At 41.7% G+C, this 19,737-nt stretch overlaps 1 protein-coding gene across 8 annotated transcripts in view; it reads right to left on the bottom strand.

Annotated features, from left to right (window-relative positions):
* DACH2 (dachshund family transcription factor 2) overlaps positions 1 to 19,737 on the bottom strand; it is an 845,689-nt gene that overhangs the window by 48,759 nt on the left and 777,193 nt on the right. For 7 of the 8 annotated variants that reach the window (XM_033945577.1, XM_033945575.1, XM_033945571.1 and 4 more), the window contains 2 exons: positions 18,154 to 18,301; positions 2,953 to 3,096 (listed from right to left, as the gene is read on the bottom strand). In XM_033945577.1, coding sequence (XP_033801468.1) covers positions 2,953 to 3,096; positions 18,154 to 18,301 — 292 coding nt within the window. The remainder of the gene's footprint in view (positions 1 to 2,952; positions 3,097 to 18,153; positions 18,302 to 19,737) is intronic. The other variant, XM_033945572.1, reaches the window with a different exon arrangement.

The following is a 19,737-nucleotide window of genomic DNA, read 5'->3' as shown; positions in this document are numbered from 1 at the left end:
AGTGGAAGATGCTGCTCTCACCGTGAACATTTCAAGAGGTACGCGGGGGCAGGGTGGAGTCCAAGTGACGGGGAAGAAGGGGTGAAAGGCACAGTGATGCTGGGTACCACAGCTCCGGGCGCCAACCTCCCTCCCTACGCCACTGCATTCCCTCCTTCTCTTTTATAATTTCTCCCTCCCTCCTGGAAAAAGGGTCTTCACCTCCTCCCACAAAGCTTCTCTAGCCACAGTCAAGATTCAGTGACCACCTGAAAAATCCTCCACCACTGCTTTTACCAAAGAAACATTTTTCAGTGGAGGGAGGTTCATTCACCCCCATCTAAAGAACCTCTGCCCTCAAAGAACACCATCTTATATCCCTCTCTTTCTTCACAGTTGGAGTATAACACATGTCACCTACACATTGCTGTTTTTGGAAATCTATCATTTGTAAGTACCCATTTTCATTTACACCTTTGTTACCCATACTCAGACATTGTTCAAATAACTTATTCTCTCTTATTTCACCTCTCCCAGGCTCTCTTCCCATTAAAGGATTCTCGGAACATACATTAACCAGATTTCATTGTTACTTCTTATTTCACCTCTCCCAGGTTCCTTTTCCTTCAAGAAAACTTGGATCTCACTCCCGTTTTATCACATCACAATTTTTCTAACCTTTCCTCCCTTAGTGGAACACTATTTTACTCCCCCTCTTGGGCAAGACATGGCACCCTACTCCCAGGATCCATTCTCAGAAAGTGATACATTACCTCCCAACCCACCTTTGTATGGGCACTAGGGAACCTCCCAACCCACACTCCCAAGTGGGTTCTAACTCAACATAATTATTCTTCAATTTCCATTTTACCATGGATATCATCACCTCCTCCTCACATCAGAAGATATGCACCCATCTCCTACTCACATCATCATTGTTTCTTTATTTGATTTAAAGAAATACATCGCGTTGATGTTCTCCAACATCCTCAGCATATTAAATTTTCCCATTAATGCAATATTTCATCACATTAACACAACCACAGTTTTGTCACATTCTACAAATTTTCCCCATGCTACACCAGGACATTTCACACAAATGTTCCAATAAAACTATTTAACCTTTATTTTACACGTGGAGGGGCATAATCAAAAAAAGCGTCTAAGTCCCCTTTTGGCCTGTCCTTAAACGTTCAATGCAGAAGCAGGGAAAGTGTCCATAACCAAACCAAATGTCCTTGTTTTGATTATGGCCTTCCTCTGCCTAAACGTCCAATCACCACTACGTCTAAAAGTACACCCACACCACGTTTACACTTTTCAGTCATAATGAAACAAAAAAATGCCTAAGCCACAGAAGGGCTTTTAGGCGAAGGAGGAGCCAGTCTTTCGCCTAAAAGCTGGATTCTGTAATCGGTATCTGTCAAAAGCCCAAGCCTTCCTGCAATGTCGAACCGCGACCCCCCCCCCCCCCCGACAACATCAGGGCAAGAGGGAGCTCAAGCCCTCTTGCCCCGGCCAACCGTGGCACCCTCGACATATCGGGGCAAGAGGGAGCCCAAGCCCTTTTGCCCCGCCGATTAACATCGGGCCAGGAGAGAGAGCAAGCTCTCCTGGCCCCGGTGACCCCCACCCCCGCCGCTACTCGATAGGGCCAGGAGGGAGCCCAAGCCCTCCTGGCCCTGGCGGCCCCCCCCCCCGTCGCTACTCGTTCGGGCCAGGAGGGAGCCCAAACCCTCCTGGCCCCGGCGACCCCCTACCCCCACCCCGCACTACATTACAGGCAGGAGGGATCCCAGGCCCTCCTGACCTCGATGCAACCCCCCTCCCCCCAATGACCGCTCCCCCAGAACCCCCAATCACCCCCCCCAGCCGACCCGCGACCCCCGGATGACCCCCCCCAACCCCCACCCCCCTTCCCCGTGCCTTGTTTCAGGTGGCCGGACAGATGGGTGCCAAACCCGCCTGTCCGGCAGGCAGCCAATGGCAGAATGGAGCCGGATTGGCCAAGCCGTCCCAAAGCCCCGCCCACAAGTGCCTCAGATGCGATGGGACCAGGAGGGAGCCCAAGCTCTCCTGGCCTGGTGACACCCACTACTCCCCATCCCCACTAAAATACGGGCAGGAGGGATCCCAGGCCCTCCTGCCCTCGATGCACCCCCCCCCCCTTGCCGACCCCCTCAATCTCCCCCAATCCCCCATACCTTTAAATCGTTGGCCGGACGGACGGGTGCCAAGCCCATCCGTCCGGCAGGCCATTGAATGGCTGGCCTTAGGGCCTGATTGGCCCAGGTGGCTCAAACCCCACCCACAGGTGGGGCCTGAGGCGCCTGGGCCAACAGGAATAGACCCAGTAGGCTTAGGCCCCTCCTGTGGGTGGGGCCTTAGGCACATAGGGGAAGCCACTGCTTACCCTGTATTAGTAGCATGGAATATTGCTACACCTTGGGTTTTGGCCAGGTACTAGTGACCTGGATTGGCCACTGTGAGAACAGGCTACTGGGCTTGATGGACCATTGGTCTGACCCAGAAAGGCTATTCTTATGTTCTTATGTCTGAGTGGTAGTCACTGATGATTATGCCCCTCCACGTGTAAAATAAAGGAAAGGAATGGAACGGAAAGATGTTAGTGACTTTCAATTGAAAGCAGGCCGACAATTTATTCTAACATGGGAACCCTTTTGGAACACCAAAGCATCACAAAGCTGCTTACTACATAGATGATTTGAAATGTATATTAAAATTAATGTATATGAAATGTATATTAAAAATCTCTGCTCTACTAGTTCAACATCCTATGTATGGTTTTCTGCAATTTTAATAACTGTATAGAACTTATGAGTTATCAAATGTATATGTTCTGGTATTATGCAGATTTTGAATAAAGAAACATTAAAAATAGGATGTTATATCTCAGTAAATTAAGATAAACATTTCTATAATTTAGTTGTTCAAATCCAAGACAAACACTACCATTTAACATCCTGAGACCTTCTCCTGATGTGGCCTGTTTAAGGGCCTGTTCCACTTGCTCTCGTCTTTTTGATTCAAATTCCAGGGCTTCTTGCAATTTTCTCTTTGCCTTTTTCTCTTTCTTCAAGCGCTTCTGAATTGTTGCTAAGGTACAGAAATACACATGTAACATCAGTACAATGAGTCATGATTGTTTCCAGCCTTTAAATTTACAACACAAACTGAGGCCAACATTCAAAAGCACTTATGTGATCAGTGGCAGTATCAACAAAAAGCAAAGAAAATGACCCAAGTTTCCACAGAGAAAATGGCAACCCAAACAAAACAAAAATGTGGAAACCAACAATGTTCAAAATCTTCTTCTTTTTATTTCTTCAAAGAGAGCTAAAAATACAAACCACATTTGTATTAAAAGGACCCAGCATGGGCCGTGTTTCGGTAAAACACCTTCTTCAGGGGTCCAATGAAAAAGGATGTTATAAAATAGCGTTGTTAGCCAAAATATGAATAAACATAGGTGCTGAAGCACATGAACTCGCGTGTTGGGTCCGTGCAATACAAATTTGGATTGTGTTTTTAGCTCTCTTTGAAGAAATAAAAAGTTAACTTAATCATGTATTTTTAATGAGAATAACTAATGGGCAGACTGGATGGATCGTTCAGGTCTTTATCTGCCATCAAGAACACAGGACCAGGACCAACGATCGTTTCGTGGCAACTGCCACTGCTTCAAGATATCAGAAATCAGCTAAATGTTCAGTAGATAAGTTATCAGTTCAAAGTTTTCTTCCTCTGCTCACAAACACTGCTATAACTTTGCGGCAAAATTTTGAAATGGTTAGCAACAATGATTATAGCTCTCTGCAAAGATAGTCTGCCCTGTCCCTGAAGAAGAACTCGAAACGTGTCGGAGAAGAGGGGACGAATCTGAATTTGAAGTGCAAGCTAAGTCAAAAAATTATGAATAATTTATATATTTTTTTAAAAAAGCTCAATTAATAATTCATTATAAGTAGCACAACACAAGGAGTTAATTGCTAGTTATGCTGTGGGACTAATGAGGATTGCAGCCGTCGGGTATTAGGCTGCACCAACAGCAATCTGAAGATCCCACGTAGACAGGACATTTCTCCTCTGAACATCTGTGTTAGAAATTTACGCTCTAGTGAGGGAGAGTGTGTTTGAACTGAATATAAATTCTGTGCATGTTCTGGGGATTGTTTCACATAGGTATTTAAACATCTCTCAAGAACAAAATAATTGTAGTAACACTCTAAATTCACACTGTTATCTGAAATGTTACTCACCAGTGGTGGGTTACCCTCTAGAAATCCACATTTAACATAACAGGGTGGAGAAAAAGCCTCAAGTTAAGATTTTCATACAGCAATCAACAACTGATTTCAAGCAGCCAGTTTTGTTCTCATCGGTACAAAATCTCCAACCCCCAAAATGTTTTGATCTAATAGGGATCAACCCCTACCACTGTGCACTAAAGTTTGAAGGAAAAATTTCACTTAGCTCAAACTCATGGTAAGCAGCGCTCCTGCTGCTTTGCTGGTACCGTCTTCTCTCTTCATCAACGAAAGGCAGCTGGCATAGCACTGAAAAACCATGCAAACAACTCCAACAAGGCCTTGTTTCACCATTATTTGGCTGCTTCAGGGATTTTCAACCACTAAACCATCCCTTACAATATCGTGCACCCTATTAGATCAAAACATTTTTTGGGGGGGTTGGAGTTTTTTTGTGCCAATGAGAACAGAAATGGCAGCTTGAAATCAGCTGTTGATTGCTGTATGAAAATCTTAACTTGAGGCTTTTTCTCCACCCTGTTATGTTAAATGTGGATCTCTAGAGGATAACGCACCATTGGTGAGTAACATTTCAGAAACAGTGTGAATTTAAACATCTCTATCATACTTTCCTTTACAATTTCTATAACTAAACTAAATCTTGGATTTATATACCGAGTCATCCCTGAGAAACAAGGCTCAACTCGGTTAACAGTAGTTGTAGTTAGTAGAGAGAATTGACCTCATGGAAACTTATCTGCTAGAAAACACTGAAACAAAGTAGTTTTCAGGATTTTTTGAAAAACTTGAAAGGACAGACACGATCTTATTTGAGAAGGTCATTCCAAATTGCTGTTAATAAATAGGGGAAGGAATGAACAATTTTACTGATAGATCTGCCACCTTTTACATTGGGAAAAGAAAGTTTTAATAAATGGATTTTTCTCCAACTTGAGGATTTAAAGCTAGAGGGACCAACGAATCAAAGATACCATGTAAGATTTTATGCAGGCACATTTAAGCTGAATACTCAATTGAAAAGGAAGCCAATGTAAACTCCTTAACAGAGGTGACACTTGGTCATACTTTGTTTTACCAAAGATCAATCTTACGGTGGTATTTTAAATTAACTGGAGTCTTTTTTTTCATTTCCTTTGCTAAAACCCACATAAATGGAGCTACAATAGTCCAGTTGTGCCAAAATGATGGATTGGACCAAAATGATGTTGATAAAACGTTTTTCAGTGTAAACAAACTGAAGAAACATTTCTTAATCAGATAGTTTACCTGACAATGGAAAGATAGGGAGGCATCTAAAAAGATTCCTAACACTCTAGAACAGGAGTGTCAAATGTCGGTCCATGAATGACACAATCCAGTCGGGTTTTCAGGATTTTCCCAATGAATATGCATGAAATCTATTTGTATGCACTGCTTTCATTGTATACTAATAGATCTCATGCATATTCATTGGAGCAAGCCTGAAAACCCAACTGGATTGTGGCCCTCGAGGACCAACATTTGATACCCCTGCTCTAGAAGAAGATTCAATTTACAGAACATCACCAGAATTAACGGTAATTGAATTAAGAAGGTTAGCAACTTCTGCACCAAGCTTCAAGGCAATAGAATAAAAGTTGTAAAGGATTTTAATCTCATGGGCTGTTTTGTAAACAAAGAAGCAACTAGCAGGGAAGAAATACTCTGCAGAAAAACGCTGGGTCATTCTTCAATGAAGGCTCCTATCCCATTTTCTCAGGAGCCTCTCATGAGGAACTTTGTCAAAAACTTTCAGAAAATCTAGATATACTATATTTGAAAGGGAGCTCTGGAATGAGAGGGCATAGTAAGAACTTAAGAGGTGATCGGCTCAGGAATAATCTAAGGACACTTTTTTACATAAAGGGTGGCTGATTCATGGAATAGTCTTTCGGTAGAGGTAGTAGAAACAAATATTAGGGAGAGGAGGAGATAGTAGATGCTGTAGATGGGCAGACTAGATGGGCCATTTGGTCTTTATCTCTCATAATGTTTCTATGTTTTTAAGAAAAGCCTGAAAATGTTCCAGCATTGTCTGTCTCAGCATGAGATTTGGCATCGATGGCAGAGGAACTTGCTTCATAATGCATTTCCTCTTCCTCCCCATTTCCCTGAAAACAAAGCACAATGAGGGATCTCGAGACCACACCGGGGTATCTGAGCTTAATGTAAGGAGCTGCTTCCAAAGCATCCAATCACGGTGCCATCTTGGATTGAGTTTGAGGTATTACTTCTCTTTAACCCTTGCACTATTCTAACAAGTTTGTCAGGTCCAGCTAGTACTGAGAGCTCTGGTATAGGGCAAAGTTTCTAAACACTGTCCTAGTGACCCCCCTGTCATTCAAGTTTCAGAAAATCGTCAAATATTTATTAAGATTTAGTTCTTGCCTATTCAGTGATAGCTCTTACTGAATTAAATTCAAGTACAGAAATAACTAAGAAGAAAAATAAAAATTTTTAGATTGAATCAGGTTGGGCAGACTGGATGGACCATAAGAGTCTTTATCTGCTACGAAGGTGCGCTAGGATTTTTAGCGCACGCACAAAATTACCGTGTGCTATAGCGTGCGGTAGCTGAAAATCTACTGCCTCCTAAAAAGGAGGCGGTAGTGGCTAGCGCGCTCAGGAATTTAACTCGCGCTATTGCGCGCGTTAAGACCCTAGCGTACTTTTGTAAAAGGAGCCCTATGTATATTTCCCTATCCTCACAAGGGACAATGTGATTTGTTCAAGTTTCCAATGAGTGACTAGGAAATTGTAAACCTAGCTCACTGGCTCTACCCATTAGGCTATTACTTCTGTCTGAATACTGTGAAGACCCAATTTGTTGTGGCTATCCTAGAATCTGAGAGACTGTGAAATCACAAGAATATGTTGGAAAATCATAGCATATGGAATCCAAACTTGGCCATATTGTGAATTTAGGTCTGGGAAAGATGTAAGGATAGTTGCTGTTCATATACTGGACCTATTTTGCCAATATGTAGCACTGAGAGCATGACTTGGCAGAGATAATACCTTTCTAACCTCTGGACTAGTGCAGGTTGAAAGAGTGGCTTAATGCATGTGAGCTATTGAAACAACTTTATTTAAAAGAATGGGGCTGCATTACCATGTGTGTTAACTTTAATACAAACAGCATTAAGCCCAAGTTGGCTTACGGACAAGATCAAAATAAATCAAGTAAAATGAGAACATTTCTTTGGAAATTAAAGCGCAAATGTATGCAATATGGGGCTCATAATCGAAAGAGGAAAAACGTCCAAAAGCCGGCCTATATTGACACTTGGATAAACATTTCATAAATATATCCAAGCGCCGATAATAAAAACGGGTTTTGGACGTATTTCTAAATGACCTAGGCCTTCATAGTGCCGCTGAATGACCAAAGCTAAACGGGGCATTTCGGGAGAAGTGTCGAGGGCGGGAGTTGGGCCGGACGTGGGCCGGTTTAGACTTAGTTGTACAGATGTATAACCGAAAGTTATACAGCCCAGGATCGACGGAACTTGGACGTTGTGACTTTGACCATGTAAAACATGGTCTAAGTCACAAAAAAACCACCTAAAGTCACCAGATAAGCACTGCAATCACATAAAACAGACTCCCATACACTATCCCAGTGATCACTGACCTCCCCACCCCCATAAAAATATTAATCACACCTTTAAAATTCAGCCTCCAGACCATCATCACCTGATCGCCTGGCATAGGAAAGCCTAGTCGTCCAGCACAGAGGCGGCTTAAGCCGTCTTGGGGGTGGGTTAGGGACCCATGGAGAAGTGGACCCATGCCCATAAGCCCCTGTAATCACTGCATTGATACTTAAACATGTGCACTCCCCTATACACCCCCAAACCCTTTTGTACTGGCATATAAATGGCTCCTGCAGCCATAAGGGCTATTGGGGTGGTAGATAAGTGGGTCTATGGGATTCTGGAGTTGGTTTGGGGAGCTCACCATGACCTATAAGGGATCTGTAGTGAGGAGAAGACATGGCAACCTTTTTGTGAAGTTCACAGCAGTGCCCTGTAAGTTACCCCACTATTTAAGTGGCATGTTTGGGTGTTCATTCCATCACTTTGCAGACCCCTCCCACGTCCAACAGGGCTTGTTCTAGGCGTTTTTGACTTGGACGAAAAGTTGGACGAAAATGTGGTATAAAGATGGACGATTTAGTGACTTGGACGATCAGATCGGCAGGATGTATAGTTAGACGATTTTCAAAACAAAAAATTTGGACGTATTTTTTGAACTTGTGACTTAGACGCAAACGGATTTAGACATCCCTTTCGATTATGCCCCTCCACAAGTTTTCATATATATTTTTCAAATATGAATTTTTGAACAAGTAAGATACAGGCATTTTTAGTATTGATCTCCAAATTATGCCAGTACAAGCTCCTAAAATAATATGGACAATATATCAAGGAGGATTGCTGAACCTGTGCCTCTGTGAAAATCCCTTAGTATATTAGGTCTTCAATGTTACCTCAGTATATTCTTCCAAAGCTGTTTACTCTCAGACAAATGGATTTAGATAAAGTGTGTGCTTGATACTTTTCTAATCCCCCATCAACTGGTGTCATATCTTTGATGTGCCAGGGATTGCCATGGCAACCCATGATCTGCTCCTCTGAAATTAATAGAGCTGCAACAGATTGCCTTAGAACATAGGGCAGTGGTTTTCAACCCAGTCCTCAGGGACCACCTGGCCAGTTGGACTCTGAGAACTGGGACAATAAAAGCTCTTTTCACTAAGGTGTGCTAGTTTTTTTAGTGTGCGCTAAAGATTAGTACGCGCTAACCATGCGCTAAATGAAAAATAGTAACGTAAGCTCTATTGAGGCATTAGCGTTTAGTGCGTGTTGTATTGTAGCGTTCGCTAAGCGCGCGCTACAATACCACACGCGCTAAACACTAACGCCTCCACAGAGCTTGCGTTAGTATTTTTCATTTAGCGCATGGTTTGCGTGTGCTAATCTTTAGTACACGCTAAAAACGCTAGTGCACCTTAGTAAAAGGAGCCCTAAATATGCATGAGATACATTAACATGCACTTTCTCCACTTCATGCAAATATCTCTCATATATATTTATTGTGGGCGTGCTGAAGACCCAATTTGGTCCCTGAGGCCCAAGTTGAAAACCACTGCTTTAGAGAATATCTTAGATTGCTTCATTTTAATATTAGATTTGGAAAATCCCAGGCCACATAACATTTTTTCACAACTTAATCAAGTACATAGTACATAATGTACTGGGTACACTGGCAGATTATCTTTAAAACAAACCCTCTTTATTAATCAAGCTATGTAATCTAGTAATATACTGTAAGGTAAAGTAACCACATCTAAAACTTTGCACTGTTTGTTTTAAGGATGAAATTAGCAAAGTAATACATTGTTATATTTTTTTCATAACATGGGCATTTTAGACTGATTCGCCTTTCTCTCACCCCACTCTTCATCAGTTTTGCTATAATACTTGAGTTTTGTTATAATGCTTACCCAACAATAAAACTTAGATCTCAATGACCACATGAATGTTATCATTGACACAGACATTATAATACTCAAGCTATTCAATCCATAAAACACATCCTCCCCCAATCCCTAAGTAATCCACTTCCTACATTTCAGCTAGGCTGGCTACCAGTAAGACCACCCTAGCATCCAGGCATTGGTGAGCTAAATGTAGACACCATGTGGTGTTCTGCTACAAGGTCACCTTCTGCAGGTACAACTATGCACACCTATTGTTTTCTATCAGCTGGATACATGAGATAAACATTGCTCTAAATCAGTGGTTCCCCAGGCCAGTCGGGTTTTCAGGATAGCCCTAATGAATATTTATGGAGCAGATTTGTATGCCTGGCACCTCCATTATATGCAGATCTCTCTCATGCATATTCATTAGGGCCATCCTGAAAATCCAACTGCCCTGGGGGTCCTCCAGGACAGGGTTGGGAACCACTGCTCTAAATAATATAGTACATGGCATGGACAATCCATTACTCGTCTATGAAGCTGCAATATATAAAATGATAAAAATGCATCTAGATTCACATAGCTAGAGGAGGGTGATTGGGTGAGATGCCACTTATTTTGGCAACAAAAGGAGGGAGAATATTTTGTTTCCCTCTTTTTTATCTAACCACATACAGACTGACCTTCCATCTTCTTCCATCTTCTGTAGTAGGGACTTTCCTACTGCATAATATAAGCCATATGGGACTACTGTTGTTACATGGCTATTTTCCCACCTTACTTCCTCTCCCCTTGTCATTTTGTCAGGAGGGGAATAGATATTTCTAGGCAGCTGTTGCCCTAGTCCGGCTCCTCTCCCTTAACTATAATGAAATGTAATATATATTTTTCCAGTGTAGCTGATAAACATGAATGGAACTGGCAACCAATTTCAATTATGTGTTTAAAATGTAATTATGTTCATTTGATGCAGTTCAACAAATTGCTGATGATACATTGCATATTAACCTCAGTATGATCAAAGACTGTACTATAGGAATTCATTCTGAACGCTGTTTAATGATATTTTCAAATTTAATCAAATAGCTCCTGAATGTATAAAGGGACAATTTATTATCAGCCAGAAATTCTTGAGATATTTAATAGCATTTAAGTCTTCATATGTTTATGTATGACAGTAAGACTTCAAAGTATGATACCTTGTTCATTCATTAGATTTTGAAAATAATAATAATGAACCTCAGTGGATTTAAAATTTTACCTATAATTTTCTGAAATGCACTGAGTATTATGGGCTATTGTTTTGCTAGAAAGGTGATGACTGGTAGCTATGAGGATCACTGATAACTTTGTCTGTTTGGTGAGAGCATAGGAGACCACATATTTCACCTAGATAGAATTTCAGATAGCAATTGTGTTACATCTTGGTACCAATGATATAAAAAGGTAAAGGAGGGAGGTTCTGGATGTAAAATATAGGTTTCTAGATAGGAAACTAAAATGCAGGAACCCCAGAGTAGCATTCTTGGAAACTCTCTCAGTTCACCAGTGATGTCAAGCTCATGATTCAACAGCACATACAAAAGAGCTTTAGATTCATTAGGAACAGGGAAAGTTTGAAGGAAGGGGGAGCTTATTCTGATGAGGCAAGCTCTACCCCCATAACCAAATAGGTCATGCCATGTCAAGTGGTCCAATACTGAAAATCATCCCCACTTGACCTCCTCCAAATTGAATATAATTTTGTTTGGATGTTCTCTATAGCCTCAAATGAAACCATGTCAGATGGATCTCTATTGATTTGAGACCTACAGTCTGTTGAATGTATGTCACTCTTGGAGCACTGTGCTCTGTGTAACACAAAATGGCAACTTTGTCCAGCTACTACAGTCCAACAAAGTTCCAAGAGAATTTAAAAATTCCAAATTAATACAACTCCTAGCATTAACTTCATGTGCAAAGTTTGGGATGTAACATTACTTTAGGTCGACCCACAGCTCGATGATCTGATACCCAATATTAACCATTGTATTGCCAAACTTCGACCCTGGGCAACGATGCTCTAGATGAAATTAAATGCTGCCAAGACTAAGCTTTTATGGCTTGGCCCAAAGTTAGACTCTCTTCCTTCTGCTGTGATCTTAGATTCAGGAGAATCTCTGAAAATTGAGTTTTCCTCACTAATATTGGGTATTGTCATCGATTCATAACTTACATTCAAGGAACAATTAAGTTCACTTGTAAAAAAAGTGTTTTTTCAGCCTCCATGTTCTGAGAAGAGTGAGAGCACTCTTTCATTGGCAACACTTCTCACTATTGGGTCAATCAATCATTTTGTCAAGGTTGGATTATTGTAACTCTGTGTATTTGGGCCTTTCAAAGGTTAGTCTGCAGAGACTTCAACTAATATAGAATACTGCAGCTAAGCTTATTTTCGGTAAGAGTAAATTCGATCACATGACCCCTCTGCTCAAGGAACTGAATAGCTTGAAGAGCGAAGTCAGTCGTCTGAAGCACAGGATCCAGGAGCTGGAGGGACTCTACAACTCAGAAGACCCATTCCAGACAGCCGAATACCCTATGCAAGAGAGGAACATCGAGGAACAAGTCAGGGAGCTCGAGAAGTTCATTGAGGATGCCTACAGGAGAGTGGAAGAACAGGAACACGAGCAGCGCAGGAATGAAGAAGATGCACAGGATGGAGGACAAGAACCAACTGACACCACGGTAGACGGTACCCATAGAGAAATCCCGCAGGAAGAAGAGGCAAGATTCTACCAGGGCCTAGAGGGAGAAGAAACAAAGTGCACCAAGGACACGGATCTGCGACCGCAACAGAGGCTGAAAAAGGGGAAATCTGCAATCCTGGTGGGAGACTCCATCCTAAGGCAAGTGGACAGTCACATAGCAGGAGGGAGAAAGGATCGGCTAGTGACCTGTCTCCCAGGAGCAAGAACCAAGGACATTGTTGACAGAATTGAAAGAATCCTGGAGGGAGCAGAGCCGGAAGAGACAGCAGTGATAGTCCATGTCAGGACGAATGATGTCACCAGAAGAGACTACAGCAAGAATGCACTTACTGAACAGTTCAAGATCTTAGGGAGGAAGCTGAAGATGAGGAACCAGAGGATAGCCTTCTCGGAGATCCTGCCAGTACCGAGGGCAGAAGCAAAGAGGCAGATGGAACTACAATCAATAAATGTGTGGATGAGGAGATGGTGTGAGGAAGAGGGATTTTTCTTCGTGAGGAACTGGACAACATTCTGGGGCAAGAACAAGCTCTTCAAGAGAGATGGACTGCACCTGAGCATGGCAGGAACTAGACAACTAGCAAATAACATCAGAAAAGCAATAGAGCAAGCTTTAAACTAAGTAGAAGGGGAAAGCCGACAGTCGACCTGATGTCGATGGTTCGGAAGACAGTACCCCGAGAAGATACTGAGTGGGAAAAATGCTGGGAAGACACAGATGGCATACAACAGGAACTGGAAAAAAAACAAGGGAGCCAGAACAAGCGAGAGGAGGATAGGAGGTGCATACTACAAGGGGAAGTCGAAATGGAACAGGACCAAGGGAAGGAACAAGAGGAGGACATCAGGAACATACCACAAGGGGAAGACAAAAGAGACAAAAATCAGGAGTCGGCAGGTCAGGAAGGGGACAGAAAGAAAAATGAAACGCAAGGAAAAATAACAAGGAAAAGAAAATACTAGGACTTGAACTGCATGTACACTAATGCAAGGAGCCTAAAAAACAAAATGGGGGAATTAGAAGTCATGGCCAAAAATGAGAGCCTAGACATCATAGGGATCATGGAAACATGGTGGAACGAAGAAAATAAATGGGATATTGTACTGCCAGGGTACAAGCTCTACCGAAGAGACAGGACACATCGGAAAGGAGGAGGAATAGCACTATATATTAAGGACACCATTCACTCGACCAGTATGGACGCAGCAGCGACCAATGACCAACTGGAATCACTATGGGTCAAAATACCAGGAATAAATGGAACTGAGATAAAGATGGGACTGTACTACCATCCACCTGGGCAAACTGAAGCAAATGATATAGAAATGGAAGCCGAGTTGAGACGGGAATGCAAGAACACTAACACCATAGTTATGGGAGATTTCAACTATCCCAGGATAGACTGGAGTTTTGGAATTTCAAAATGTACAAAGGAAATGGAGTTCCTGGAGGCAGTACGGAACTGCTTCATGGAACAACTTGTCAAGGAACCAACGAGAGGGTCAGCGATTCTGGATCTAATCTTCAACGGGCTGAAGGGACCTGCAAAGGGAGTGGAAGTAGTGGGACCATTAGGTAACAGTGACCACAACATGATCCAGTTCAAAGTGGAAGTAGGTTTACCAAAGGGAAAGAGAACCAATGCAACAACGTTTAACTTCAAGAAAGGGGACTATGATGCCATGAGACAAATGGTGAGAAACAAACTCAAAAATAGCACCAAAAAAACGCAAACTGTGGAGCAAGCCTGGTCCTTATTCAAAGACACGGTACACGAGGCGCAAAACCTGTATATACCCAGATTTAGAAAAGGATGCAAAAAGAATCAAACGAAAGACCTGGCACGGATGACCAATGAAGTTAAAAAAGTGATAGGAGACAAGAAGAGATCATTTCGGAAGTGGCAAAAGGACAAAACCGAAGAAAATTGGAAAGAGCACAAGAAGCAACAAAAAGAATATCACCGAGTGGTCAGAAAAGCGAAGAAAGAATACGATGAGAGACTAGCCAAGGGGGCACTGAATTTTAAACCATTCTTCCGATATGTGAAAGGAAAGCAGCCGGCGAGGGAGGAGGTGGGACCTCTGGATGAGGGAGACAGGAAGGGAGTGGTGAAGGAGGAAAAAGAGGTGGCTGACAGACTAAACATGTTCTTTTCATCGGTCTTTACAAGAGAAGGCACATTCAACGTACCGGAACCAGAAAAAATCTTCAAGGTGGACCAAGAGGGAAAATGATCATGCATGGAAGTAAGCCTCGAAGACGTACTCAAGCAGATAGATAGATTAAAAACTGACAAATCTTCGGGCCCAGACGGAATCCACCCAAGAATACTGAAAGAGCTCAGAGACGAAACAGCGGAGTTACTACGGCAGATTTGTAACCTATCCTTGAGAACAGGGGTAATCCCAGAGGACTGGAGGATAGCAAATGTTACACCTATCTTCAAAAAAGGATCGAGAGGCGACCCAGGGAACTAAAGGCCGCTGAGCTTAACCTCAGTTCCGGGGAAGATGGCTGAATCATTGATCAAGGAAAGTATCAATGAGCATTTAGAAAGAAATAATCTGATGAGAACAATCCAGCATGGTTTCTGTAAAGGAAGATCATGCCAAACGAACCTACTTCATTTCTTTGAGGGGATAAGCAAACAATTGGACAAGGATGACTCCTTAGACATCTATATCTGGATTTCCAAAAAGCCTTTGATAAGGTACCTCATCAGCACCTACTAAGAAAACTGTGGAGCCATGGGATGGTAGGGGACGTGCACAGATGGATCAGAAATTGGCTGGCAGACAGGAAACAGAGGGTAAGAGTAAAGGGACACTACTCGGACTGGAAAGGGATCACAAGTGGTGTTCCACAGGGGTCAGTGTTGGGACCGCTGCTGTTCAATATATTCATAAATGACCTGGAAACAGGGACGAAGTGCGAAGTTATAAAATTTGCGGACGACACAAAACTATCCAGTAGGGTCAGAACTGTTGAGGAATGCAAAGATCTGCAAAGAGACCTGAACAAACTGAGCGAGTGGGCAGAAAGATGGCAGATGAGCTTCAATGTTGAGAAATGCAAAGTCTTGCATATAGGGAAAGGGAACCCAATATACAGCTATACGATGGGAGGGAGAGTACTGGGGGAAGGCAACCTAGAAAAAGACTTGGGGGTATTGGTGGACAAAACAATGAAGCCGGCGGCGCAATGTGAAGCGGCCTCAAAGAAGGCGAACAGAATGTTGGGCATTATCAAAAAGAGTATCACTACCAAAACGAAGGAAATTATTCTATCACTGTATCGAGCGATGGTGCGCCCGCATCTGGAGTACTGCATCCAATATTGGTCGCCGTACCTTACGAAGGATATGGTGATACTCGAGAGGGTCCAGAGAAGAGCGACTAGGATGATAAGGGGCATGGAAAACCTTTCGTATGCTGAAAGCCTGGAGAAGCTGGGGCTCTTTACCCTGGAAAAGCAGAGACTTAGAGGGGACATGATAGAGACTTATAAAATCATGAAAGGCATAGGGAAGGTGGAGAGGGACAGATTCTTCAGACCAGCAGGGACAACAAAAACAAGAAGGCATTCAGAAAAGTTGAAAGGTGACAGTTTCAAAACGAATGCTAGGAAGTTCTTCTTCACTCAGAGGGTGGTGGACACTTGGAATGCGCTCCCAGAAGAGGTGATAGGACAGAGTACAATATTGGATTTCAAAAAGGGATTGGATGATTTCCTGAAGGTGAAGGGGATTGAAGGATACAGATAGAGGGTAACTATACAGGACACTAAACGAATAGGGAATACATGATTTAGGTAAAGGATCACTTACAGGTCATGGGGGGGGCCGCGGCGGGAACAGACTGCTGGGCACGATGGACCCCTGGTCTGACCCGGCATTTGTATTGCATTTAAGATCTTATTTGGCATTTTCATCACTTTGATTCTTTTAGACTGGAATGTGCATAGGTTTAATTTTGCCAGAAGTTCTCAAAAAATTAAAAATTACATTTCCCTCTCTCAGTAGTAAAAACAGAACCTTCAAGAGATTTACAGTCTCTTTTACAAAGCCTTGCTAGCAGCTGCCGCGTGGCAATGGCCCCAAAGCCCTTTAAATCTATATGGGCTTCGGGGCCATTTGTGCAGAGCAGCAGCTAGCATGGCTTTGTAAAAGAGGCCGTTAGTCATTCTTTTGCTTTTAAATTAACCAAATTCTGGAATGTTTTACCGCTTACATTAAGAAGTTTAGGTTCTTTTGCTTTATTCCAGAAAGCTCTGAAAACCTTTTTATTGGCTAAACATTTTGGAAACTAACCCCCTCTTTTACAAAGGTGCACTAAGCTTTTTAGCGCACGCTAAACGCTAACACGTGCACGTTATCCTATGGAGGCATTAGCGGTAATAGCATGTGTTGATTTAGAGCGCGCTAAATCTGAACTAAAATGCTTAGCGCATCTTTGTAAAAGAGGGCCTAACTATTTTAGTCTACTTTTCCTTGTCAGGTTTCTGTATTATGTATTACATTGCTGTTAACTGAGTTGAGCTTCTTTGGTTGATGACCTGGTCTATAAATCTAAGTTTTAGTTTAGTTTAGTTTTAGATTAGTTTATCTCCTTGAGGAGGAGCCAATCAGGACCAGAGGCTCCTCCCCAAGCATCACATGGGGCACCGGGGAGGGGAAGACCTATCATTTTCGATTCCCTTTTGGTACTTTCACAGGCAAGTGTACACTTACTTGCATTGGAGCTAATATTCTATAAATTCACATGTGCAATGGGTGCTTAAATTAGAGAATTACCCCCTATTTGTAAAGAATTGCTTAGTTAAGCACGAGATAAATTCTACAGGAAAAAAGGAGATCATTTAATAAAGGTTACAGCACTTTAGCTTCCACTGAATGCAAATTTCATGCACAGTCATTCAGGATATCCTGAAAGCCTGACTTGTTTGCAGTACTTGAGGCCTGAACTCTTGCATTCCTGGCATAGGCAGTTCATAGATTAATAAATAAGTCAATTAAACATTTTCCCTATTTAGAGGTAAAGGTCAAACCCTCAAATACATGGAAAGGCAACCATATGACTCCAACAACTATGGAGTACTGATTTTCAGTCCTCCACTTAAATGACGATCCCCAGGATATATTCTCAAGTTTATATAGATGTCTATGCTTAAACATGGTATTCAAGATTGTGAAAATATTTTATGATAAATGTTTTATGATAAATCATAAATCAAATCAGATAAATATACCTTGGCATATATATAAATATATCTTGGTACCAAGATATATTTATATATATGCCAAGGTACTGTAGTCATAGCACTGGCACAATTCTCAGGTGACCAAATGTCTATATATATACATATGTAGACATTTGGTCACCTGAGAATTGTGCCAGTGCTATGACTACAGGTGACCTGATCAGGAAATACAACCAAAACACATTCTGGAAGATCAAACAGATAACTGGTACACTGAAAAGAAAACATAATTTAAAGTGACCATAAAAACCTCTCATGGAACAATGTGTTTATCTGTGCTTGATTACCAATGAATACTACAATGTGTAGTGAATTTGGGTTCAATAGTGGACATGTCAATCATGAACATTGTCTGCTCAGACTTACCTCTGCTTTGTAACTCAGCTGTGAGTTGCCTTTCCAAATTTTCTCTCAGTTCTCTCTCTCTACATAACTCCATCTTTAATTCTTTCTTTTCTTGTTGGATCTGTTTTTCTTGGACTCTGGCATTATCCACTGCCACCTTTAGTAAACCCTGCACAATAAGAAATAGAACCTTCTAAAATTACTATATATCCTACCATTATTTACATTATGAACATGGATGTCTATTATGCCATGTTACTATACAATAATTGCCTTAGATATATATCACAAGTTTTTAATTTTTTTTATTTTTTGGGGGGAAGATTAAAATTTGGCCTTTACAATACAGTGCTTATTATACTGACTCCATAGATACTGCTCATGATGAACATCAATGATTTAACAATGATCCATTCCAATTCTACACTTTCTATATTATTTCACCAAAAAGAGTAAAATATCATTCTTCTTAGTTAAGCAGAACTTTGTTTTATTGCTTTTGTGAAAATAAAGAATAAAATTAAAACTCTGTATGTATTCTAAACTGTAGCCTCACTTGGGGTTAATATGCAACTGTGGGCAGAATTGAGCCTGAATATTCAATACTGGGCCACTTTGAGGCTCCAGCATTGAATATCCATAAAAAATGAAACATTTATAAAAAATGAAGGCAGATAAAGACCATATGTCCTTTCTAGTCTGCCTAATTGTATCATCTGCTATCCCCTCCTCTCCCTTAGAAATCAAATGTACTTGACCCAAGCTTTCTTGAATTTAGATACTTTTTTCTATCTCTACCACCTCCACCAGGAGGCCATTCCAACCATCCACCACCCTTTCCATGAAAAAGTATTTGATGAGATTACTTCAGAATCTATCCCCTTTCACTTTCATCTTACGCCTCCTCATTCCAGAGTTTCCTTTCAATTGAAAGAGACTTGCCTCAAGTGCATTTATGTCACATAGGTATTTAAACATCTCTAACAATAAACATCTCTATCATATCTCTTCTTTCCCGCATTTCTTCGAAAGTATACATATTGAGATCTTTAAGTCTGTCCTCATACATCTTACGACGAAGAACGACCATTTTAGTAGTCTTTAATGGACTGACTCCATCTTGTTTACATCTTTTTGAAGGAGTAGTTTCCAGAATTGTACACGATATTCTAAATGAGGCCTCACCAGAGTCTTATCTAGGGGCATCAATTCCTCCTTTTTCTTACTGGCCATTCCTCTCCCCATACACCCAAGCATCCTTCTAGATGTTGCCATCATCATTTCAACCTGTTTGGCCACCTTAAGATCCAGGTATCTGAAGTCTCCTGGAAGTTAAGTGAGCCATTTAGCAGACTGAATATGCTGCTAACTTGTTAAATACTCACTTCGCCAAAGCTCTAACCACAGACTGCCTTCTGTACTAACCAGACAATGTGGGGCAATTAATGTTGCAATTCAGTAGCACAGTCTGGTCAGGTGCCACTGAATATCAGCAGTTAGGCAGGTATATGTCCAGTTAAATCACTCTGAATATCTACCTGCATGGTTTTAATCATTTTATTTAAAGAGGAACTTTCTATGCTATGAATTAACATTTAAGTAACA

Source organism: Geotrypetes seraphini, chromosome 5 (assembly GCF_902459505.1).
Source record: "Geotrypetes seraphini chromosome 5, aGeoSer1.1, whole genome shotgun sequence".
Classification (NCBI taxonomy): Eukaryota; Metazoa; Chordata; class Amphibia; order Gymnophiona; family Dermophiidae; genus Geotrypetes; species Geotrypetes seraphini.
This window is presented reverse-complemented; position numbering and strand designations above follow the sequence as displayed.